This window comes from Coenobita brevimanus, unplaced genomic scaffold (assembly GCF_032717465.1).
Source record: "Coenobita brevimanus isolate Jiangsu-jjx unplaced genomic scaffold, ASM3271746v2 jjx.HiC_scaffold_738, whole genome shotgun sequence".
In the NCBI taxonomy this organism is placed as follows: Eukaryota; Metazoa; Arthropoda; class Malacostraca; order Decapoda; family Coenobitidae; genus Coenobita; species Coenobita brevimanus.
Window position 1 is genome coordinate 1 of NW_027645136.1, and position 24,975 is coordinate 24,975.

At 42.5% G+C, this 24,975-nt stretch overlaps 1 protein-coding gene across 1 annotated transcript; it reads left to right on the forward strand.

The window, feature by feature from the left end:
* Window positions 1–13,540: 13,540 nt before the first annotated feature.
* Window positions 13,541–24,050, forward strand: LOC145390320 (uncharacterized; the record flags this gene model as incomplete). Its single annotated transcript, XM_080265286.1, has 3 exons — window positions 13,541–13,578; window positions 15,946–16,074; window positions 23,879–24,050. Coding segments are annotated over exons 1-3 (339 nt in total), but the record flags the coding sequence as incomplete, so codon positions are not given.
* Between the last annotated feature and the right edge of the window lie 925 nt (window positions 24,051–24,975).

The following is a 24,975-nucleotide window of genomic DNA, read 5'->3' on the forward strand; positions in this document are numbered from 1 at the left end:
CCATCCTCCATCACGTCCTCGGTCTCCCCCTCCCTCACTCCCTCCACCTCACTCTTCTAGTTAGTCTCTCACTTTCCATACTCTCCATATGCTTTTTGTACTGGTACTGCAATGGGGGACTTGTGAAGCTGCCTACCGCTAGAGACCACCACAGTTAACAGCGTGTCTACACCCACACAAGGTAAGTGTTAAATTACCTTGGTTTTTCTGTTCATGTGAGAACCTGTTTTGCAAAATACAATCATACGCTACTGAAGTATTGAAAAGGTTTTGCAACAAAATTATAACAGAGGTGAATACATTTCGCTCCTGTTGTTTTATTTCCCTGAATATGAAGCCCGAATTTTGAGAACCTGGCACTCATGTATGTATATATATATATATATATATATATATATATATATATAAAGTTATGCTATGTGTTTTTAGGACGGCTTCCCAGTCCTAGCAACGCCTAGAGTAAAGCTGGGTTCCTTTTCTAAACCGGAGCTAAGACACAAAGGTGAAAGGGACAGAGCACAAAAACACAGGGCAACAACCTTACACGAATATTGCCAAATTATTAATACAGGGCAGCTAGATACTGTATCTCACAAGACTCTATACAAAGGCAAAGCTGAAGCTGGTAGGGATATTACAGGTATCGTGCAGGATACCGGCCGTCTTGGAGGTAAGTGGACAGACACTGCACTTAAGTGAAGCTGAAAGTGCACTTTCTAATTCTTAGACTACTTATCTTTATGATAGTTAATACACGTCCCGTGTGTCTTTCGTGGAGCCGGGTAGTAAGATATTGTCACTGTCACCACTTGCACTTGGAATTGTTCACTTTATTCCCTTAGCTCCCACTGTCACTTTTACTTTCTCTTTATGGGCGTGGAAATCACTGGTGGGGTTAAGTATAGGGGTTCGGCCCTCTGAGCTTAGGCTGAACAGCTCCTGAAGTCGCTCCTGCAGGCATCTGGTGCAGTGGGAGTGGGCATCGCTTCTCCTCCAGACTGGAGACACAGATGTCCCAGGGCAATGAGGAGGCGTGGAGAGTCCATCTGCCGCGGTCTCGCTCCCACTGCTTCGCCGTCAGGGTAGGGACTGCGGTGTCGCTGGTGGCAGGAGTCCATCAGCTGCTGGTTGTCCACGCTGGGGCCGGCCAGATGGAGAATAGACCCGGGGGCCACAAACAGGTCCTTCTCCAATAGTCCATGAACAGGGGGTCCTCCCTCCTTGAGGTTGCCCTGGGAAATCGGGGAGATGGTGGTGGTGGGGCCTGTCTGGCCACCTCTAGGGCGGCCTCAGACTGGGCCTTCCTGCTGGGTGTGGAGTCACAGGGGACGCAGGGACTTTTAGGGCATCCCTCCTTGCACGGCTACAGGCCATCGCCGAGATCCTGTGGGCAACAGGAGAGGAGGGCAGCTACGGACTGTCCCTGTCCCGTCGGTACAGTTATTGGCCATTACCAGGGCCTGATTCCCTGACAGGACCGCAGACGAAGGGTGACTGCGTGGCATGGCTACAGGCCATCGCCGGTGTCCCGGTAGCTAAAGGGCGACATGTACTCGAGAGACGGCTACAGGCCTTCCTGCTCTACTGGCGCAGCTACAGGCTGTCGCCAGTGTCTTACCCTCAAGGCAACTGCAGGAGGGTGGACATACTGGGCTCTATCCGTGTGCGACAACAGGCGCGTCACGGGTTCTGCAGGGGGTAGGGACAGTACGGTGAGTGGCTACATGGCCGTCTCCTCAAGGGCGTCGGCTACTGGCTGTTGCAGGGACATGGCTACAGGCTGTTGCTTCAGCATGGCTACAGGTCATTAAGCTTTGACACAGCTACAGGCCGTTGCTTTGACACGGTTACAGGCCGTTGCTTTGGCATGGCTACAGGCTGTTGCTGGGGCACGGCTACAGGCTGCTGCTTTGGCACGGCTACAGGCCGTTGCTGATGGTGCTGCTGTCTGGAGCTGTAACAGTCGCTCCACCCCAATCCTGGTGAGGGTTGAATTGGTTCAGGGGGTAATGCTACCTGGACTGATGTGGGAAGTTGCGTACGTGTATACTCCGAGGAAGAGGGGCGCAGGGCCTTGAGAGGGACATAGTTCCATATTGCATGGACATCGAGCTCGCTTTACCTGTCCCTCCATTGTCGCTCTCCTGGGGGTGTCGTGACGCTTCTTTTTGTTGTTGCTACTATTTCAATATATATATATATATATATATATATATATATATATATATATATATATATATATATATATTCGTCGTTTTTATTGGAAGCTGCTACAATGCTGAGTTAATTCTTGTCTCCTGAAATGTTCGATTATATACCGCCGTTTTAAGCACTTTGTTTTGTTGCGTCAGTCTCTCTTTGGCGGAAATTTAATGATGTATTAAATTATTCTACATCAGTCATCCAAGCTCGCAGATTTTTCCCCGTTCCAAGATCTTGATATGACTTCTTTTGCAAGTTGTGGTAGGGCATTTTCCCCTAGGGGATAAGTCATGATCAAGTCTTGAACGGGGACTGCCTCCTCTAGCACGGATGATTGATGTTGAATAATTTAATACACCGTTACTTAATATCCGGCTGCAAAAGAGAGACTGACACAAACAAAACAAGTGCTTTGGCTAAAACTACAGTATACACCGAACATTTCAGGAAAGCGAGAATTAACTCCAGCTTTGTTGCACGTCCATTAGAAACGACGAAAATAAATGTACTCTATAAGTGCCAGGTTTTCAAAATTCGGGCTTCGTTTTGGGGGAAATAAAACATCGCTGAAAGCAATGTATTCAACTTTGTTATAATTCTTGTGATGAAGCTTTTTTCAATACTTCTGAAGTGTATGATGGTATTTTGCCACACAGGTTCCCACATCAACAGAGAAAAATCGCGGTAATTGAGCACGTGCTCGGGACCGAGAAGCTGTTAACATTGAGACACATCTGGTGGCAAACGATTTCCGGTGAAGCCCTCCCATTAACAAATAAGTCCAGTGCTAGGCAGCAGTACACATCCTAAATCCTGCAAGTATTGTGGCTGACTAAAGTGGCAGACAAGGGCTTGGAAACTTCAAAGGGAAGAATAAATCCACTGTTTATAACATTGAAATTAGAACACCAGGACTTCAAACAGTGACATGATAATCCATAACGTATTATTGTGAATATAAATATTGAACCACTCCATTACGCTAAATAATGGGGAAAGTGAACATTATTTTTGAAATCTAGCTAGGCGGTCTGAGGAACTCGGCAAATTTTTCCTAGAATAATGTATGGGAATTTCCATATGTTTTTCTTTAAAAATGGTCACATGTTGCTATGGATGGAAGAATAGATGCAGAAGTGAAGTTTAGAATAAATGAAGTAGGAAAGGTGCTGGGAGGAATGAAAAAAAGTGTTTAGATGTCGTTCGCTTTAGAATGGATGTAAAGAGAAGGCTGTATGAGGGTGTTGTGGTACCGAGTGCGTTATATGGGGCTGAAACATGGAATATGTGGGTGTAGCAGAGAGGAAAAGTTTGAATGGGTCATGGAGATGTGAGGTGTCTTGAGGAGTATATATGGAGTGACGCGTATGGAACGACTGAGAAGTGATGAAGTGCGAAGAAGAACTGGAGTTGTTTGGGAGACGGCTGATCGAGTTGAGCCAAGGGTAAGCAAGTGCGATGGTTAGGGCATATGGAGAGAGCCTTGGATAATGGGTATGATTGGTGAAAAAGATAACTAGATCTGATGTGAGAGATGTATGAGGCTGAGAGGGAGACCACAAATAGGGATGGATGGACAGTGTCAAGACAACTTTGGATGCGAGAGTGGATGTCTGTTGAACAAGGAAAAGTTTGTGTGACAGAGATGAATGGAGAGAAATTGTGAACGAATAAATGATGACACAGCCCTGAGGGGATATTCTCCCCTGCATTTGGTCTGGTCAGCTGATCAGGTCAGGTGCGTGGTAAGGGGATGTGGTACATTATGATGTGGCAGCTGTAGTGCCCTGCTGCGAATGTGTCACTGATCGCTGCAATTGACCCTCGGTCCGGTGCGGTGCGTGTGAGGATCTGTCCGTTTCTCCCTTTTAAGGCTAAGATGTGAATGAATGTGTTTGAGTGGATGAGTAAATTGGGGAGTGTGTCGTCCCTGGCTACCCCCTGTCCTTGGGGGAAGCAGCTCTAGGTATATAGATAGATATGAAAAATAGAACGATATTACTGACCGCAGCTGTACATGCACATCTTCCCTTGCGCCTTTGCCTATTCCTGGCCAGGGTGTATCTCTCTCTCTCTCTCTCTCTCTCTCTTTATATATATATATATATATATATATATATATATATATATATATATATAGATTATAGGTCTTGGTAGGCTGTTTGGTTGGGCTAACCTTATTTTAAAGTATTCCTGGTGTTATAAATAAAAAGAAACATATTTTTATTGGTAAAAAAAAAAATAAGGTTTTAGGAGGTTTTATGAACCCGTAATATGATAATGAAAAAAAAATAATAATAATAAATAAATAAATAAATAATAACAATTAAATAAATAAAATAATTTAGGAGCACTTGTCCATATCTGCGATCTACTAACTGTTCAAATGTATTTACCATTGTAAAATTAGCATAGATAATTATAGTAATAAGTAAATTTTAAGATATGAAAGAGTGTGTGTTATGCCAATCAATCATAATTATGGCAGGATATTTTCTTTAATATGCGTTTCAGTGTGCGAAGTAAAAGTTGACAGAGTTCTTAAGAAAATTATGCTGGTGATCACTGGTAACACCAGTTTGTGAACGCTCCCATTACAACATGTGGTACCACAATTGTTCTCAAACCATGGCACAAGCAACAAGGGCTCGAGAAGATGCAACATCTTCCCAAGTTGTATGACTCGTTGGGAAATGGTTCAGAGTTATGTCATTCACAGAGTTACCCACATTGGGACAGTGCTTGAGATATGGACTGCTATTACGAGAGAGATCATTGGAAGATTTGTCAATAAGAGAGAAATGTGTAGACTTGTTTCATCTGAGGTGAAAAGTATTTGGAATGCAGCAAATACCAGAATACCTTTGCCTAATGAAAAAGTATGCTTTTGGATAAACTGGTAAAGGAATGGAACATTGCCAAAGATTGTTCCAAAGACGCTGCAAGGTCTGCATTAGTCTCTCAGTTCAGTGACAGGCTGGATAACCACTGTTTGACCTTTGCAAATGCAAATGTAAAATTGAAGTGCTGAGCAATCCTGTGACGGCTGTTGAATATCAACCTCATGTGAATTGTACCTGTCCAAGAAATGAGAAGCTTTTCCCTAATGGAGCTGAAATTCATAAAATCCCAAAGAAACAAGGTTGGGGATAAAAGTGATATGCTGATAGGCTCTTTGGACGCCCCTGAATCAAGAAGACAGACCAGATTGTTGAAAAGAAAAGTAGAAAAATCCAATCTCAAGAGAGCTAGGAGAAACTGTGATGATGTTTTGTTTGAGACAGATCATGAGAATTTCAGAACAAATGGACTTCCAGTGGGATGAACATGACAACAAGGATGCTTCAAGATGTTGTTTGACAGACAAAGTTCACGTAACTACTTAGATGTTTCAAGAATAAGTTCAGGTGCAGTAAGGCAAGTACAGTGTTTCAAATGGAGCAGCAGCAGCTATCAGTACTGCATCCCTTGTTGTTGCCATAGATGATGGATTGCTCAAGGAAGAGTGTGATATCGTACTTGATAAGAAACAAAATAAGAAGATCCAAAAACTAAGGTAATGAGAGAAAAACGAGTGTGGAGGTTGAACTGAAGTTGGAAGCATCGAATATTCAGGGGACATTGTTTGACGGAAGGAAGGATTTGACAAAGTTCATGAAAGAAGGTGGAGGATGGTAAACTCCATCCATCTGAGAAGAAGGAAGATCAGTACTCAGTATGTTCAGAGCCAGGGGGCAACTATCTGTTCCATTTTAGAGTTAACATCCTAAGGAGAGAACAGGAACTGCTGCAGAACAAATAGCTGTTTTCCTATATGAATGGATTGTGGGCCTTGGCTTGGAGGAATCTTTACTTGCTTTAGGAGGTGCCTACACCAATGTATATACTGGGATAGAAGGGAGGCACCATACACTTTCTTGAGGAAGAAACTAGGAAGGGAAACTTATATGGCTTATTTGTTGCTATTGCCCTCTGTGACATCTGATGACTGACCTAGACGGTCAGATCATTCCAGAAAACAAATTTTCGGGTCCAGTTGGAAAGCTCTTGAGTAAGGTTACCTTCCTCAAAGTCAAAGATGAAATACCAAAACCGGATGTTGAAGTACAGACCCATGACTGAACTGGATTCAGAAACTATAAAATCTCTTTCACATGACCAGATGTACCTCTATAGAGTTTACAAGTGTAATCAAATCTGGAACCTTTATTATTTACCTGAAAGAGAGGGAGATTGGACAACACAGTCATGCAAGATGGCTTAACCTAGCTAACAGACTGTGCAGGGCCTGGTGGTCAGAACACAATTTCCCCACAAGATGTTGCACAGAATCTCAGACTTTTGGTTGAGTTCCCACTGTGGGAGTGTGTTCCATCTCTTTGATTTGAGATTAAGGTAAAAGCACAACTGGTCTGAAGGCCCTTATCACATCTTGAAGCAACTGCAACTTCTTGTTTACATGCAGATGCAGGAAGTGCAAAAATATTGTGAAACTTCATGTCCAGTCATCAGCTTGAAATGCTCACAGTGAAAACGTTCTTCAGACACTGTTGTGCAGTTCTCACCCTGGAGACTGAGAATCTGCAGTGGGTACAATTTTGAAACTTCTCTTCGTACCTCTGAATTTGGAGACACAAATGTGAGGTCTAGGAAGAATCCAGAGCTGAATACAACTGCAACCACACTTCTCTTGCTCTTATTGACTGGTCCAGTGATGTTCATGAGCCTCTACTCACCTGTTCCTTGTCAAGAGAGCAGCTTTCTAACCTGAGGGTTGACCTTCTAAAGGTTCCAGAGTCCTGTTGACGGCCAATCTATTGAACGATGTGTTCAAGAAGTCACCAAAGCATCTGCAATAGTCTATGGAGAAGACAGAAGAGAGCAGGTTTCATCAGAGCTATCTTTGCTCACAGGAATGTCTTACCTGTCAATGATTCCCTAAGCAAGATCTGATTATGATGACTCGAATTTTTGTTACTTGATGCCATAATTGTAAGCAGGGAAACAAAGGGCCAGGAGCCCACGAATTTTTCCAAGAAAAAACAACAGCAAAGATAACAGAGAGCTAAATTCAAGATCAATACATTTCAAGATGCCTCTCTGGACACACTGCGTTTGAAAGACTGGAGATCTACAGCCAGTAGGAAATAGACAGAGGAAGACAGTTTCAGGAGTTGACCTTTGTTGTATATATGAAGGAATGGGAGTAACGGTTAAACTCTTGCATTAAAAGGAGAGTTGTACAGAAATGGGATGGAGAGCTTTGTTGCTAGATGGGTGTTATGCGCCCGTCGTAGTGGTGGTGGAATGCAAGCAGACAGATCAGGAAGAGCAGTGACCATTGAAGTAGCGACAGAGAAAGAGATAAAGATGCAACAGTGCAGTGAAGAGACAGAGGTTGAAGAGAGCCAGTAAGCTGTGGGAGTGTATTCTCACTCTCTTTGATTTGAGATTAGGGTAAAGCACAACTGGTCTGGAAGGCCTTTATCACATCTTGAAGCAACTTAAACTTATTTCCATGCAGACAGGAAGTACAAAATATTGTGATGCTCATGTGCAGGCATCAGCTTGAAATGCTCAGAGTGAAAACATTTCTTCAGACACTGTTGTGCAGTTCTCACCCTGGAGACTGAGAATCTGCAGTGGGTACAATTTTGAAAACTTCTTGGTACCTCTCTGAATTTGGAGACACAAATGTGAGGTCTAGGAAGAATCCAGAGCTGAATACAACTGCAACCACACTTCTTGGATCTTATTGACTGGTCCAGTGATGTTCATGAGCCTCTACTCACCTGTTCCTTGTCAAGAGAGCAACTTTCTAAACCTCTGAGGGTTGACCCTCTAAAGCGTTCCAGAGTCCTGATGGACGGCCAATCTATTGAACGATGTGTTCAAGAAGTCACCAAAGCATCTGCAATAGTCTATGGAGAAGAAAGAAGAGATGGTTTCATCAGAGCTATCTTTGCTCAACAGGAATGTCTTACCTGTCAATGATTCTAAGCAAGATTTGATTATGATGACTGAATTTTGTTACTTGATGCCATAATTGTAAGAGAAAGTTTGCTTCCATGTGAAGCTACAATTAAAAAAAAAAAATAGCATAAAAATTTCATTTTCGGGTAAATTTCCATGTTTCAACTGTCTAGCAGGGGGTTTTGAGGGGCCAGAAAATAATTTTATAGCCTTACAGGGGAAGGAAGCACAGTTCAGGGGAAGGATATTATTTTAACATCGCAAATTTTCAATTTTTTCGACAATTTTTTTGTCCAATATTTAAACTGAAATTACCCCTCGTAGAGCCAACGTCATTGCTCACAGGGAAGATTTTGATGAATTCTGTATTACATAATACGTTAAGAAAGTGCTAAGCCTATATTTATATATATATATATATATATATATATATATATATATATATATATATATATATAGTAATGCAAGGAAGAAGGAGCCAAAGGCTAGAAGCCAGCAAATTGTTCCCCCCAAGAAAAATAAAAACAATATAATAGAAAGCCTAATTCAAAATAAAGTTCATTCTGAGATATCTGGACACTAAAAGACTGGAGATCATACAGCAAGAGAAAGAGAGATCCAGAGTTGGATAGAAAAGGAATAAGAGTTTGTTGCTTAAAAAAGAAGGAGTGCTGCGCACCCATCAAAGTTGTGGAAAGTATGCAAGCAGACAGTTCAGAGTAATAGTGACCATTGAGGTGGTGAAAGAAAAGAGATAAAGATGCAACAGTGTGGGGGAGAGATAGTGGTTAGAGGAGTTAGGGGGATTCAAGTGGAAAAGATATATCTATTTTTTTTTTTTTTTTTTTTAATACAAGGAAGCAGGAAACAAAGGCCAGGGAGCCCACGAATTACAATTTCCAAGAAAACAACAGCAAGATAACAGAGAGCTAAATTCAAGATCAATACATTTCAAGATGCCTGGACACACTGCGTTTGAAAGACTGGAGAGGATCACAGCCAGTAGGAAATAGACAGAGGAAGACAGTTTCAGAGTTGACCTGTTGTGTATATGAAGGAATGGGAGTAACGGTTAGCTCTTGCATTAAAGAGTTGTACAGAAATGGGATGAGGGTTTGTTGCTAGATGAGGTGTTATGCGCCCGTCGTAGTGGTGGGGGGATGCAAGCAGACAGATCAGAGAGAGCAGTGACCATTGAAGTAGCGACAGAAAAGAGATAAAGATGCAACAGTGCAGTGAAGAGAGACAGAGGGTTGAAGAGAGAGCCAGTAAGCCGAGGAGAGTTAATGAAACAGAAAAAGCCTTTGACTCCACCCTATTGAGAAAGCTGTATGTGGGGGAAACTCCCCACACATGAGAACTGTACTCTGCACAGGGACAAATAAATCCTGTGTGTAAAGTCAACAACTCGGCAGGGGTAAAGAAGGCACAGAGTCGGCTTAGCACACCTAATCCTTGGAAGCAGATTTTACAAGAGTTGTAATATGTTCATTCCAAGATAAATCCCGAGAGAATGAACTCCCAAGTATATTTAAAGATGATGCAGGATTAAGCTGGATATTATTAAAAATTAAAGGGTATTCTTGTGGAAGATTCTGTTGGGCTGATAGGTGTAAGAACTGAGTTTTTGATGCATTAAAAACAGCAAATCAGAGATATGTGCCAAGTCAGACATTAGGGGTGCCATAGCCTCATCCCTTGTTTGTTAAAGTTACTGCTAAGATGGAAGCTGTGGGAAATGGATGGAAAGGAGAAGGGTGGAGTCATCAGCGTACGAGTGGATAGGGTTATATGTACAGCTTAGAAGGTCATTGATGAATAAAAGGAAGAGAGTTGGTGATAGGACAGAGCCCTGAAGAACTGCACCATTGATAGCCGTAGCAGAAAAACGGTGGCCGTCTACAACAGCAGCTACAGAATAACCAAATAGGAAGCTAGAGATGAAGGCACAGACAGAAGCATAGAAGCCGTAAGAGGGCGGTTTGGAAAGTAAGGATTCATGCCAGACTCGATCGAAAGCCTTTGAGATGTCAAGTGCAGTGACAAAGATTTCGTCAAAGTCCCGAAAGGAGCATGACCAGGAGTCTGAAAGGTGCAGTAGATGAGAAGATCGCCAGTGGAGCATCCCTGACGGAACCCATACTGGCGATCAGAAAGAAGGTTGTGATAGGAGAGATGTTTTAAAATTTTTCTGTTAAGAATAGACTCGAAAACTTTGAAATACAGGATGTTAAAGGAATCGGACGATAGAGGGTTGGGTATGGTCACCCTTCATTGGGACTGGCTGAATAAGAGCAAACTTCCAGCAAGAAGGAAAGGTACAAGTTGTCAGACAAAGATGAAAAAGTTTACCTAGGCAAGGTGTAAGCACAGTAGCAAAACTCTTGAGGACAACAGGAGGGACTCCTTCTGGCACATATGCCTTGTTAGTATTGAGGCTAGTGATGCCAGAAAGTACATCAGTATAAGAAATCTTAATGTCAGCAGTGAAGAAGTCAGAGGGGGAAGTGATGGAGGAACAGTACCGGAATAGTATAAGGTGGAGTTGAAGGAGAAGGTCTGAGTGAATAGTTGTGCTTTATCAGTAGAAGAAATAGCTATAGAATCATCAGAGTGAAGAGGAGGAGGGAAGAATTATGAGGCAAAGTTGTTAAAAAGATTTTTGGCAAGGTGCCAGAAGGAGCAGGAAGAATTCGAGTTGGAAAGTTCAGAGCATTTAGTACGAATTATATTTTTTTGGGCAGAAAGAAGAACAGACTTAGTACGATTCCGGGCAGAAACATAAATGAGATGAGATTCAAGAGTGGGTTGGCTCCGGTACCTTTTGTACGCCTTCTCTTTGTTGTGGACAGCATTAGAACAAGTGTGATTATACCAAGACACTTTTTTCATTTGTCAGAGCATATGAGAAAGAAATTTATGCTCCCATGCCTGAAAGAATAACCTCTGTAATGTGCAAGGCACACTCAGATGGCTCCCGGCCATGTAAGCAATCATCATCTCAAAGAAAATCAAAGAAGCACTGCCCGAGGGCCTCCCAATCAGCAGCTCCAAAATGCCTCAACGGACGCATGTTGGGAGGGTCCACAAGTCTTACTGGAGCGACAGGACAGGTTAAACTGATAAGGTTGTGATCAGAGGAGCCCAATGAAGGTATATGATTAACAGCATAAGTGGAAGGAATGGATGTAAGGAAGAGGTCAGGTATGTTGGAACTCTCCAAGGCAGTCAGGGATACAGGTAGGGTGCTGTACAAGGTACTATAGGTCATTAAGGACAGAAAGGATGTAGGCTTGTTCACCAGGTGGATCAGTGAATGGAGAACAGAGCCAAAGGTGGTGGTGAACATTGAAATCTCCTAGAATGGAGATTTCAGAGAAAGGAGAAATGGATAGGATGTGTTCCATCTTAGAAGTAAGATAGTCAAAGAATTTTTCAATATTAGAATTAGGGGATAAGTAAACAGCACAAGTACATTTAGTCAGAGAATAACAGGAAAGCCGAAGCCAGTGAGTAGAGAATTCAGAAGATTCAAGTTCAGGAACACGAGAGTAAGACATGTCATTGCATACACACAACAGCTACCTTTGGCTTTGAAACGAGTATAGCGAAAGTAGGAGGATAGAGAGAAGAGTTTGCTATTAGTCGTCTCAGAGAGCTAAGTCTCAGTTAGGAAGAGGAGGTGAGGTCTAGAGGAGGAGAGATGGTGCTCAACAGAGAAAGTGAGAGGAAAGGCCAATATTGCTGCAGAAATGGAGAAGAAATGAGTCAGATACCGGTTCCAGGCATCTCGCTGGGTTGTCACCGGTAAAGGGGCGGAGGGTGGGGGCATTTATGGTCCCCTCCCCTGGGGACTCCGAGGCTTGGTAATTAGATGCAGATGTTTTTGTTAAATTTGGAATAGGAAATGTTGTGTGTAATATGCATGTAGTTTGGTGTTGACAGTAAGAGCAACTTGTACTGGACAGCATGCTGGCCTACTCTCTGTGTTATTGAAACACTGAAAAAGTTCAGCAGAGGGGGAAGGTAGGGGGCTAGCCCCGAGGGCCGATGAAACGGGAGCTCCAACTCTCCCTGTCATCAGCTTTCCATCCAGCTTGGGAGTACAGCCCTGCTCGACTGGTGCGACAGTCTACTCCCTGAAGTACTCGTACTCGAGTTAGACAACTTTCTTTTTTAGCTAAAGGATCACAAAACACACACTCTCTCTCTCTCTCTCTCTCTCTCTCTCTCTCTCTCTCTCTCTTTAAATACTGAACTGCATCAAAGTACTGACTATAATTTTCCCATCACAGACAACTGGGTGATGGCAGAGTATGCAAGTGAGGCAATGGAGGCAACGCTCAGGGAAACAGAACTGGACAAGTGTTTCCCTCTCTTCCTGTCAGATGGCGTCACATCAGTGCCCAGTCTTGACAACAGAGATAAGGTACAGTATCTCAAATTTACTGCATCAAGCTCATCAATTCTCTCTCTCTCTCTCTCTCTCTCTCTCTCTCTCTCTCTCTCTCTCTCTCATAAAAAGAGTATGTAGACTGAAGGAAAACGGAGACACAGTTATCCAAAAAGTTTATACTCAGATCTTCATGTTTTCAGTCCTTGTGATTGAACTTCATATTAGGAAATAATTCTATGCAATTCTTACAACCCTACTGATGTTTGTATGCTCCAGTGTACAGTGTGACTTTTTACTGTGGTCCAGCAATCGTGGATTGTAACAGATTTATGTTGTGTTACAGTACATGGGTGATGCTGGAGCGTGGTTGGGTGTGGGTGTGTTTGGTGTGGGTGTGGGCGGCCATGACGATAACATGACGCAGGCACAGCTCTCCTGGGTGGTCGGCCAGGCTCGCTGGGTAGGTCACTGTCACATTACTGCTGAAGAGGGTAGGTCACTGTCACATTACTGCTGAGGCGGGTAGGTCACTGTCACATTACTGCTGAGGCGGGTAGGTCACTGTTACTGTACATTACTGCTGAGGCGGGTAGGTCAATGTTACATTACTGAAGAGGCGGGTAGGTCACTGTTACATTACTGCTGAGGCAGGTAGGTCACTGTTACATTACTGCTGAGGCAGGTAGGTCACTGTTACATTACTGCTGAGGCAGTTAGGTTACTGCTGAGGCAGGTCCATTACTCAGATAAGTTTTACCCTTGGTGACGGCATCAGCTGCTGCAGGTGTCATGGTGCGTGACGGTGGTGGTGGTGAGTGACGACCCAGCCTTCCTCGCCGCCTTTGCCCACTGGTCCCTCAAGAGCCGCCTCCTGGTGTGGTCCACCAGGCTCCTGGTGCTCACTCGCCTGCCCAGGGACGACCTCGGGCTTTGCTTGCCTCTCACTGGACATTCTCTATGATGAACACCATGGCCATTAATATCGATATGTCTGCACGAACACCCGTGTAAGTTTACACTTTACATCCGTGAAAGTTTGTACCGAAAGATACACAACTTAACACAATATGATAATTGCTATGTTAAGAAGGCAAACATATATAATCGAACCAGAGCAATAAATGTAAAAGATCATGCTGTTTGTAGTCACCATTAAGGGTAATTAATTTATGCACATTAACATGCATGGACCTTATAACAAAGCATATTGAACAACAGCAACTTCAGATAAGTATTTCTGTTGACATATTTTTATGTGTGTACAGTATATGGAAATTGGGAGCACAGAGAGTTCGGGAAGAAAACAGCACGTATGGTCTTTTCTAAACTTGCTACACCCACAGTTTGATTGAAAAGGAGTGTAGGGTAAGGGAGAGACTGGGAGATGCCAATAGGAACAGCACACCTGGGCCTTAGTGAAATCTCAAGATGAAGGTAAGAAGAGGACTGTTAGTGTTTGAGTGAGATCAGTGATGAGGGAAAGCAACATCAGTAATTAATGAGAAGTGAGCCACGAAGTTGCCCAGTCATCTCATTTTACTGTTTGTGAAAAAGGGACAACCATCCGAGATATTTCCCATCCCTCCTGAAGGAACTCGGAGAATAGGTTGTTTGAATAAGTAGTGTAGATATGAGCAACGTGAATGTAGTTTTAACATTAATCTAATTGCCGTTGAGGAGAGCATGGGGTATTTTTAATGTGTATAAGCATTATTCATTGGAAAAATATTAAAATTTTGTTTATCTACACATCTACTGAATCACCACATATACTACACTGAAGGAACAATAATATTCCTTGATATGATACTTACTGTGTGGAAATATTTCCCCCAGAGCGGTTGCGCTCTCTACATTTTGTATGAGTTATCCCTGGTTAAAAGCAGAGGAAAACTTGAGACCGTTGTTAATTGTTCGAGCTGTTTTTATAACCCAGAAATTACGTTCTCTTTAATAATTCTTGTTATTGATAAATTAAATGCTACTGCGTTTAACCCTCGTGGACAGCTATACATTGTAAATACATGTAATTATATGGAATTTCCACTGACCTAAACTGCGTCTGCGCGTTAGATGACGTGGCGAGGATGAAAAGAATCTTCATGTAAAGCATATGTGGAATTAAGATATTTACACAGTTTAAGGGAATATTTGGTTTACCTTTAGTTTAATTAAAACTAAGATTAATTTGTTAGATTCGCACTGTACATATTATGATGTAATCTAACTGTATTTAGTACTGTAATTAATTAATAGTTGGCAATCCACAATTCTATGAGGAGCTGGGGCCTGCCATGTTCACGCACTCTGCTCCCAGACCTTGTGGAGTTAGCACTCTGTTCCTAGACATAGTTAAGCTAGCACGTTGTATATAAGCACCTACAGGAAGCTTGTTTGCTCAAGCAATTACACAAAGCAGCCTATCGTCATTGGTTATCCGACACTTCCTCTTCACTAGCTAAGTAACCTTTACGAATTGGCCAATTCAAGGGGGATTAGCTAAGAAATAGAAAGAGAAATAATTGCTGTAAGTGAGTTAAGGTAGTTACGATTCACCTAACCCTATGAGACTTATTTGAATTACTTAAGGACAACTATAGGGACGAGTAACGACCTACGAGTTATTAGGAGCTACAAGAATTATTTCATAGTTTGGTGCCCAGAGAGAGGGCCCCGATTTGTTACCAGAACCTCTAAATATTTTTCACACTTACCGACATTCTGCTTTGCAGATTTCGTGGTCCTCTTTTGTGCTAACCATACAAACCCAATCGATATTACAACGCTACGAAAATCATAGAAGATAACTTCGAGGTGTAACTTGCAAATCAAATCGCTAAGGATGAGGTTTTATGAGATCACTTGATTCATTTGGAATATGCTGGTGTGGCATGTTTAGGTAAAGTGTTATGCGAATGATTATCACCCTTATTAACACTAGTTTGGCCTAAAATTGCCACCTCTCCATCCTGAATGCTGTGCTGTAACAAAAGATTAACACTATAATATGGTGCTAGTAACCAAGAAGTGCTATGAAAAGTACGTTAAGCCGTGACATAGTCCCTTCCGCCACTCAGCTGCCTGACATAAACCGCCAAAGGACGAAAATCGGGGCAAAGTTAAACTCGGTATAGTTACTTGTCTAAGTACCCCTCATATTTCCGTGAAGGAATAGTGTCGTTATGTTCATTATTTAACATTTATTGTGCATAACAAAATGTGGAATTTATCGTTGTGTTGCCTTATTTGATATTTATTGTGCATTAGAGACGTGGAATATATCGCTATGTTCTTTTATTTAACATTTATTGTGTATTACTTTATGTGGAATATATCGTTAAGTTCCTTTATTTAACATTTATTGTGTATTACAGATGTGAAATATTTGCACACCTGCCGTACACCCCCACCGGTGCTCGGGTAGTGCAGGTGGCCTCATGGACCCCCAAGCGAGGCTTCATCCACCTCATGTCTCGAAGCATGTTTCCTGATAAATTCTGCAAGTTTGTAATGTACCCATTCTGTCCATCTCTCTGCCCCTAGATGTTTTAATCCTAAAGCATTGGCCGCAAACAAATCGCCTACATATCACCTTATCCATTGCCATCAGGCTGCCCTCTCTCAAATTCATGCACACCTCATCAGTGCACCTCTCCAATCCGTCCAGTGTTTCTTACTAACTTGATGTCACCAATTCCTCTTCACCTTCCCCCAAATTTGCCGTCTCTTATTGACTGCTGATATCTAACAGTGGAAGGACACCAGAATGTAGCACTAGTTACACTGATGTGCCACAGACAAGAATATGCAGTACAGCAGTAATACTGTCATATTCTGCAAATGAGCCAAGGAGAAAAAAGCTGTAAAAGGAGGAAAATCTCCACCAAGGTATGGATGTACCGCATCACCCCTGTCCGTTCGAACAGACCCGTCGACCTCAGGTATGCAACTGCTCCTATGGAGTAGTCCCAAAGATTCCCTATACCATTGATGTGTCTGCAAATGGCATGTGCTGTGCAGTGCTCCATTATGTGTGTTATGTTCCGTGGGCATATTCTACAAGCGAGACACGTGCAAGCCTATGTGAAGGGCTGGCTCATGTCTTGACCTAAGCCTAGCTAGATGAACTCGATCATCTCTATTTTAGAAAAGCAATGATGGGTCGATGTCAGAAGGAAGGGACTGTAATACAGCTTTGTGATCGAGGAGATGTATTACCCCTATTACCCCATGCATGAAGTAAGAATGTAGGTGTTTCTTTGTTCCTAGTGCCGGAATGTCAGAGAAGACACTGTTGTTCTGTAAAGGATTTCATAATGTTTGTATGGTGATTATGTTATGAGCCTAAGTGTGTTATGTTCTGTCATGTGATGACAAGGGTGTTGTGTATTGGCACAGACAGTTGCATAGAACTGTGGGCCTCTCAAATCAAGGTAGTCCCTGATAGGGAGGACTTTAGTTTGACAGTAAATGATCTGTGAGAGTGGTTTTGATGCAGCCAGTGGTGATACATATGGCATTGCTATGTATGGTTTATATGGTGTTGTAATGATTGTAATGTTAAGAAATGAGATTTGCCAGTTAGGTAGTCGAGGAGCTTCTCGACATTTCCCGATGTTTACCGTAGGTTCTGGTACGACTCAGAGTTGTCAGTGTGCCTGATGTTTGTGAGTGTAGTTGTTTTGTAAGTTATACATTAATTTTTGTGCTCTTTTTCTTAATAATGTTTCGTATGTGATTAATTGTTGTCATTTAAGTTTGAATATTTAATAATTTACAGTATTATGTAATGTAAGAAAACTCTGACATGTTTTGGTTGTCTCATAGCTGGTAACTGTACTCTCTCTCTCTCTCTCTCTGGAATATACCAGAACTGTAGAAAAATGTAGAAGTTTCTAGAGACATTCAAGCTCATATAAGGATGAGGAAGAGACTAGAGGAAGTTCAGTCAGCTTTCAGTTCAGTCTGAGTGTCAGTGAAGTCTGCATATTCTTGGTACTTGTGAAAAATAGTGAAGTGTTGTTGTCAAGCATTAAGTGTGATTGCAGTCAGTAAAGTTTGTATAGTTCCAGTGTTTGTAAAAACAGTGAAGTGAAGTTGGAAAGCATTGTCATTACTTGGAAAATAAAAACAGTGAACTTAAGTAGTCAGTGTTTATTTACAATGCCTCAGCTGATCTTGTATACTGTACACCTAAAGGCTGACCATAGGAAGAACAACTCACTGGGCAATGTCCTTCCAGTACTGATCTACTGCTGTTGGAGTCTATGGCTGTGTGGGACAGGGACATAACACTGGTGTCAGGAGTGTGGATTATTTAGGGCTGTAGTCAGGCTAACCTTTGACATGGAAGCAGAATGTGTGCAGCCAAGGTCTCAAGCCGAGCAGGAAGAGGAAATGTCCCTGGCGACAATTGTGAAGCTATTACAGGCACAGAAGAAAGAACTCAAGTGTGCTTTGGCAAGCTCTCCAGTATTGCCGTACCCAGACCAGAATCGGCCATTTATATTGGACTGTGATACTAGTGACCATGGTATTGGTGGGGTACTGTCACAGAAGGATGACATGAAGTATGTGGTGGCATATTGCAACAAGAAGCTCAGCCCACCGGAGTGGAACTACTGTGTGACCCATAAGGAGTTCTTGGCAGTGATGAAGAGCCTTGATTTCATCCATCCCTACTTCTGTGGGTCCTACTTCATCATCAGGATGGACAACGCGGCACATAAGTGGCTGAAAACACTTGAGAATCTGGAAGGACAACTGGCATGCTGGCTTGGGAAGCTAGACCAGCACAATTATGAGGTGCAGCACCGTACTGGGCAGGTATATGCAGTGCTGACAGCCAGAGTCATCGGCCTTGTGATCCACAGTGCAAAAAGATCATAGTAAGAAATGCAGCCATACTGCAGTGACAAGGCCAACGTCAGATGAAGAAGACCTGAAGAGGATGCAGATGGAGGATGCAGATTTACAACCAGTGCTAAAGTGCCTGCAGCGGAGTACAGCGCGACCATCTTGGGAAGAAGTTTCCAGGTTAAGCCATGTGACCAAGCGCTACTAGAGTCAGTGGGACCTTCTTCGCTTGAACAACGGACTAATGGAGCGTCAGTGGGAGACACTCGATGGCCTCAGCAAGTATTGGCAAAACTGGTGGTTCCAAACAAGATGAGGTCTGAGATCTTGGCTGAGTCCAATAACCAGATCACTAGTGGGCACCTGGGAGTGAAGAAACCTCTAAGCAGGCTGCGACAGAGGTTCTACTGGATTGGCATGCACCAGGATATTGAAGAGTGGTGTCAGGTCTGTGATGTGTGTTGTGCCAAGAAGGGACCCAAGAAACGTGGTTGTGCCCCTCTGTAGCTGTATCAAGTGGGTGCACCGATGGAAAGAGTCGCGGTGGACATTGCTGGACCTCTGCCACTCACTGAAAGAAGGAACCAGTATATGTGTTGCCATGGACTACTTCACAAAGTGGCCAGAAGCCTATGCCAAACCCAATCAAGAGGCTGCGACTGTTGCTCAGGTGTTGGTTAACTGGTTTTTGTCGTTTTGGGATGTTACAAGAGCAACATTCAGACCAGGGTAGAAACTTCAAATTTGCTGTGTTCTGTGAGTGCTGCAAGTTACTGGGGATCAAGAAGTTCAGGACGACCCCACTAAGGCCACAGTCAGATAGAACTGTGGAGAAATTCAACTGGACCCTAGGACAAGAACTGGCCAAGTACTGCATAGATGGACAAACAGAATGGGACCAGAAATTACCTGCATTGCTGATGGCATATCAGTCTGCATCCCATGAGTCTACTGGCTACACTTCTGCAAAACTGATGTTGGGCCATGAGTTACACTTACCTGTTGACTTATTAATGGGAAGACCACATGACGAAAAGCTGCCTACAGACACCACTGGCTCTGAGGAGCACCTTCATGAAAGCCTGGCTGAGGTACATCATCAAGTGAAAGAGGACCTCAAGTTTTTGGGAGGTGTGATGAAGTGCAAGTATGATGCCAAGGCAAGTAAGGTGAGCTTGAAAGATTTTTTTTTTTTTATGCAAGGAAGAAGGAACCAAATGCCGTGAGCCCGCAATTACTGTTCCTTCCAAGAGAAAAACAAAATACAAGAGAGAGCCAAATTCAAGATATGATCATTTCGTGATGCCTGGACACACTGCGTTTGAAAGACTGGAGATCATAGGAAGCAGGAAGTACAGACAGAGGGAGACAGTTCCAGAGATGACCTGTTGCATAAATGAAAGACTGGGAGTAACGGTTAACTCTTGCATTAGAGAGTTGGACAGAAAAGGGATGAGACTTTGCTGCTAGATGGGTGATACACGCCCGTCGTAGAGGTGGAGGAATGCATGCAGACAGTTCAGAGGAGCAGTGACCATTGAAGTAGTGATAGAAAAGAGATAAAGATGCAACAGTGCGACAAAGAGACAGAGGTTGAAGGGAGTCAGTAAGAGGAGGTGAGTTAATGAGATGAAAAGCCTTTGACTCCACCCTATTGAGAAGAGCTGTATGTGGGGAGCCTCCCCACACATGAAGAGTTGTACTTCACACTGTGGATCACAAGGCCGATGACTCTCGCTGTCAGCACTGCATGTACCTGCCCAGTACGGTGCTGCACCTCATAATTGTGCTGGGACGGGCCTTACACTGTGTTGAACCGCCTATCAGATGTAACGTACCGGATTCGAGGAGGCAGAAAGTCTCACTCAAAAGTGGTACATGTGAATCGTCTGTGGCAGTACCATGGGCCACGACAGTACAGCTGGGACATCTCCGGGGAATTGTGCTCTCCCACAGCCAAGGATGTCAAGGAGGACCATGGAGCTGAACTGCAAGAAGATTGTGACAGTTTCCCGAGGGAAGAAGTGAATCAGGAAGAGGACCAAGACCTTCCTGGAGAAGGGGAATGTGTGGAGGAGCAAGGGCGTCTTCAGAAGCGCATAGAAGACCTGATAAGTTGAAGGAATATTTTGTGTATAGTTAGATGTTCATTAGGATTAAGGTTTATGTCTGTATATACTGTGTACAGTAGTTTTGTCGGGATAACAAAGGACTAGGGAGGGGGTAGTGTTAAGAAGCGAGATTTGCCAGTTATGTAGTTGAGGAGCTTCTCAACGTTTGCTGATGTTTACCGTAGGTTCCGGTATGAGTCAGAGTTGCCAGTGTGCCTGCTGTTTGTGAGCGTAGTTGTTTCGTAAGTTATACATTATTTTTTGTGCTCTTTTTCTGTATAATGTTTATCTGTGTGATTGCTTGTTGTCATTTATGTTTGTATGGTAAATAATTTATAGTATTGTGTAACATAAGAAAACTCTGGCATGTTTTCATTGTTTCCGAGTTGGTAACTGTTCTCTCTCTCTCTCTCTCTCTCTCTCTCTCTCTCTCTCTCTCTCTCTCTCTCTCTCTCTCTCTCTCTGTAACACACCAGAACTGTGGAAAAATTAGAAGTTTCTAGAGTAATGCAAGCTTCTTTAAGGGTGGGGAAGAGACTAGAGGAAGGTCAGTCAGTTTTCAGTTCAGTTTGAGTGTCAGTGCAGTGTCAGTGAAGTTTGCATATTTTCAGTACTTGTGAAAAATAGTGAAGTGCTGTTGTCAAGCATTAAGTGTGATTCCAGTTAGTAAAGTTTGTATAGCTCCAGTGCTTGTGAAAACAGTGAAGTGAAGTTGGAAAGCACTAAGTGTAATTACTTGGAAAATAACGACAGTGAACTTAAGAAGCCAGTGTTTATTTACAATGCCTCAGCTGATCTTGTGTACTGTACACCTTGCCTTGATGCCTTGTGGCTCTTAATGATTAAGGTGCTGGTTGTTGATACTATCAAGCCCTGATTTTTTTTTTTTTTTTTTTCCTCACTGACAATGTTATGTGTCTGTTCTGGCGTGAAGGGGGGGTGATATTGTGACCGAGTGGAAAGGACTGTCTGTGTTTAGGGGGTTGTGTTTTTGATTCAGCGAGTGTTGGTGTTAATTGGCGTATGTTTGCGTAGTGGTTTAAGAGTATGTTTGATTGTTCTTTGAAGGAAGGGATGTGCTGGGTGTTGGAGGTGATGGCAGCATGGGTCTTGGAAGTGCAAGTTTGTAATTTAGTGATACCGAAAGTGTTTCGTCGAGCTGAGAGGTGTCTGTGGAGAGATTAAGACTACGACAACCTTTCATATTTCCGTTTTCTTTGTACTATTTTGTTACTGATTTCATTGTTTAGTTCTTGGAGCATTGTGATGATGCAGTGTGTGTGGGAAAGATGAGTTGTATCTAAGTATGTTGTGCTGTCCTATGAGGCGGGCAATCTCCGGTGTAAAGTTTGGGATGCGACGTCTTCTGTTGCCTCGTGGAATGTGGTATTTGTCTGCGTTGAGTATGATATTATTGAATTTTGTAATGTTCCCGTTGATGTTGGTGATCGGTGTTTGTCTGGTGTGCTTAAGTGTTGCTCTATTTCTTCAGTGAATTCAGCCCATTCTGATTTATTGTGATTGTGTGTGAGACGTGATCATACTGGTTTGGACTGTGTTGCTAGGGTGTAACTGACGGGGAGATGATCTGTAGCACGTTTGGGTTCCGTTCGCCAGGTGTTGTTGAGTACAAGTACTGGTGAACAGAATGTGATGTCTGGGGAGGAGTGGTTGCAGTCTGTCTGGTGGGGGATACGGGTGTATCATGAGGAATCATAAAGAATGTACATGTTTATTAGCTGAAGTAAGGCAAACTAAATAGAACACTTTCCAACCGAAATATAGATTTTCTTTTTTTTTTCCCGCAAAATCAGTCGGAGAATGAATGGCTTCTCCTTTAATTTGAAATGACTTCTGTTTGTGTGTATCTAACTGACGTAGATAAAAAGAAAATCACAGTAATCTGTATCTCTACCTACTGACAGATTCACAATCTGGAGGTGGTCAGTGAAATGATAAAGAGGTGACATTTTGTCTTCCACACGACCCACCGACATGTCCCCCAAACATCCATGCTACTACCACCACACTAGACCTGAATGAAACCAGTTGAACCTATGTAGGCATTGAGTGTTAGTACCAGTATCATAACATGTGAAGATACCTGGCTAGTAGGAGAGCTCCTGTATCTTCAAAAACGGACTGTCAACTCTATGCCCAGAGTCGGACGCAAAATGTCGTCATGGAATACAAAAGTGTTAGAAAGGACGTTGTGCCATGGGAAGATGGTCGTTACTTGGTATGGACAGAAAGGCCTGGCAATTCTTTTGACGAGGCCATTCCTCACAGGAGGAAAAGTCTGGCAATAGATTAACAATCGGATAGATAGGCAGGCTGAGAGATTCTGGAAGGACACGACAAACTTACAACCAAGTTTCTCTTAGGCAAATTATCGTTCCTTTTCTCGTGGCAAAGTTTTCCAGACACGTGACACCCAACATTTTTGTTTTTAAACACATGTAAATTCTCCTTCTATTTCAGTATGATGATGTCCTCTCAGGTTATTTTTCTTGCTTCCAGACGATTTTACTCCAACAGCGGTGTGCAAAGATAGTGGACTAGAGGAGGGTCATGAGCACTGCATAAACAGCACACCACCGACTCGATGCCCTACAAAAAGTTACCTATAGTTTTTAAGGGAAATATGCAGAATGTTGCATGTTCACAGACAAAACTAAAACTATTTGTGTCACAACAGCTACATTTGTCGGTTCGGGGAACGGAGAAGAAACCATGTCTTCTAATCACGACTAAGCGAGAAAATATCCAGTTTTAAAAGAGTTGAATTTTGTTTGAGTATCCTTAATAACTCCCTTAAGCATGATCTAAGAATCCAGCTTAGACATGAGGGATATGGAACAGGGATGGATGGATTGGGAATTTCGTATACACCAAAGTGAAAACCAAAACAAATCCTCCAGGGCGGGTCGTGGTATGCTTGCCATGGTGGTGTGATTTTACCAACTGTCCATAACATGGATAACTCAAGCAACGCTGGGTAAAATCGCTATTTTTTTCGAAACTGGAATACAAAAATTGTCGATGTTTATCCAGCACTGACGCCATGGATCATAATAACGTTGGTTGAGGAAGCTTCCCTAATATCTTTGTTAAGCAAGTTGTTTTGTATATTACACCTTACTGTCCACTTCTGTGTTACATAAATCCTTAAAACATCACCATATACTATGCATAAATAAAGTACAAAAGAATATTGACCACCGATATCCAAAAATTCATGGCTAAATAAGAGGTGCTGGTAAGCCTCCGTAATTGACATGAATAGGAGACAATGCTTAAAAGAAATCATGTGGGACTGAAAACATTTTTATTGTTTCAGTTTTCATGGTATGAGGCTCAACGCTACGAGTCTTCCCTATGAACCCTTTTGGATCACGTCAGGGGAGGGCGACAACACCACACACTCCGGCATGGACTACAACCAGCTGGTGTATCTGGCCAGGGCACTCAATTTCACATTTTATATTTTACCATCAAACAACTGGGACGAGGTGAAGTATCAAGGAACATTTATAGTGATGTATGGGGGAAAAAAAAAAATACTGCTTCCATTTGGCGATAGTGCATCTATTTTGCTTATCCTTAATAGAATTGTATAATTTTTCAAAACTCAGAAATAGCTGTGGATAAAGAGTTTTAACAATATGCTCCTTATCCACGAAAAGTAAATTTCGTTATATGTTTTCTGTGTTACAATCAGACAACTTTATCCAGGCTCCTCATTCATATAATACCATCAAGTATTTGAAACAAGGTTCGTATTCAGTTCAGTTAAGGAGGTTCCCAAGCACCTTTTCCTTAGCAATCTATTTTACTTACTACATCTTGCTCCTCTCATACATACTCATTACGACTTTTCATTTCCAAGACAGACCATATCAATAACAACTGTGATTATTAAGGAGCTATATGGAGAAATATGCGACTGAGGAAGAGGTGTTAGGGAGTTTCTCTGTCCCTCTTAATACAAAATTATTAGCTCAGGAGTACATGGGAACTATTTTGCTTACATAATTAATATATTTAAAAACTTAACATCAAAGCCAAATTCAACCCACCCCTAAACCGAAGCGGGTTAAATATTGTTATGTCTCTGTTCCCACACTGCCACAGGGTCCAACAGCAGTAGTTCAGTGCAGGAAGGAGTTGTTCTTCCTATGGTCAGCCTTTAGGTGTACAATACACAAGATCAGCTGGGGCGAAAATAAACACTGGCTTCTTAAAGTTCACTGTCTTTATTTTCCAGATAATTCCACTTAATACTTTCCAACTTCACTTCACTGTTCTCACAAGCACTGGAGCTATACAAACTTTACTAACTGCTATTACACTTAACACCTGACAACATTTCACTGTTATTACAAGTTCTGATGATATACTGTACAAACTACAATAAACTCTTCACTGTTTTCACAA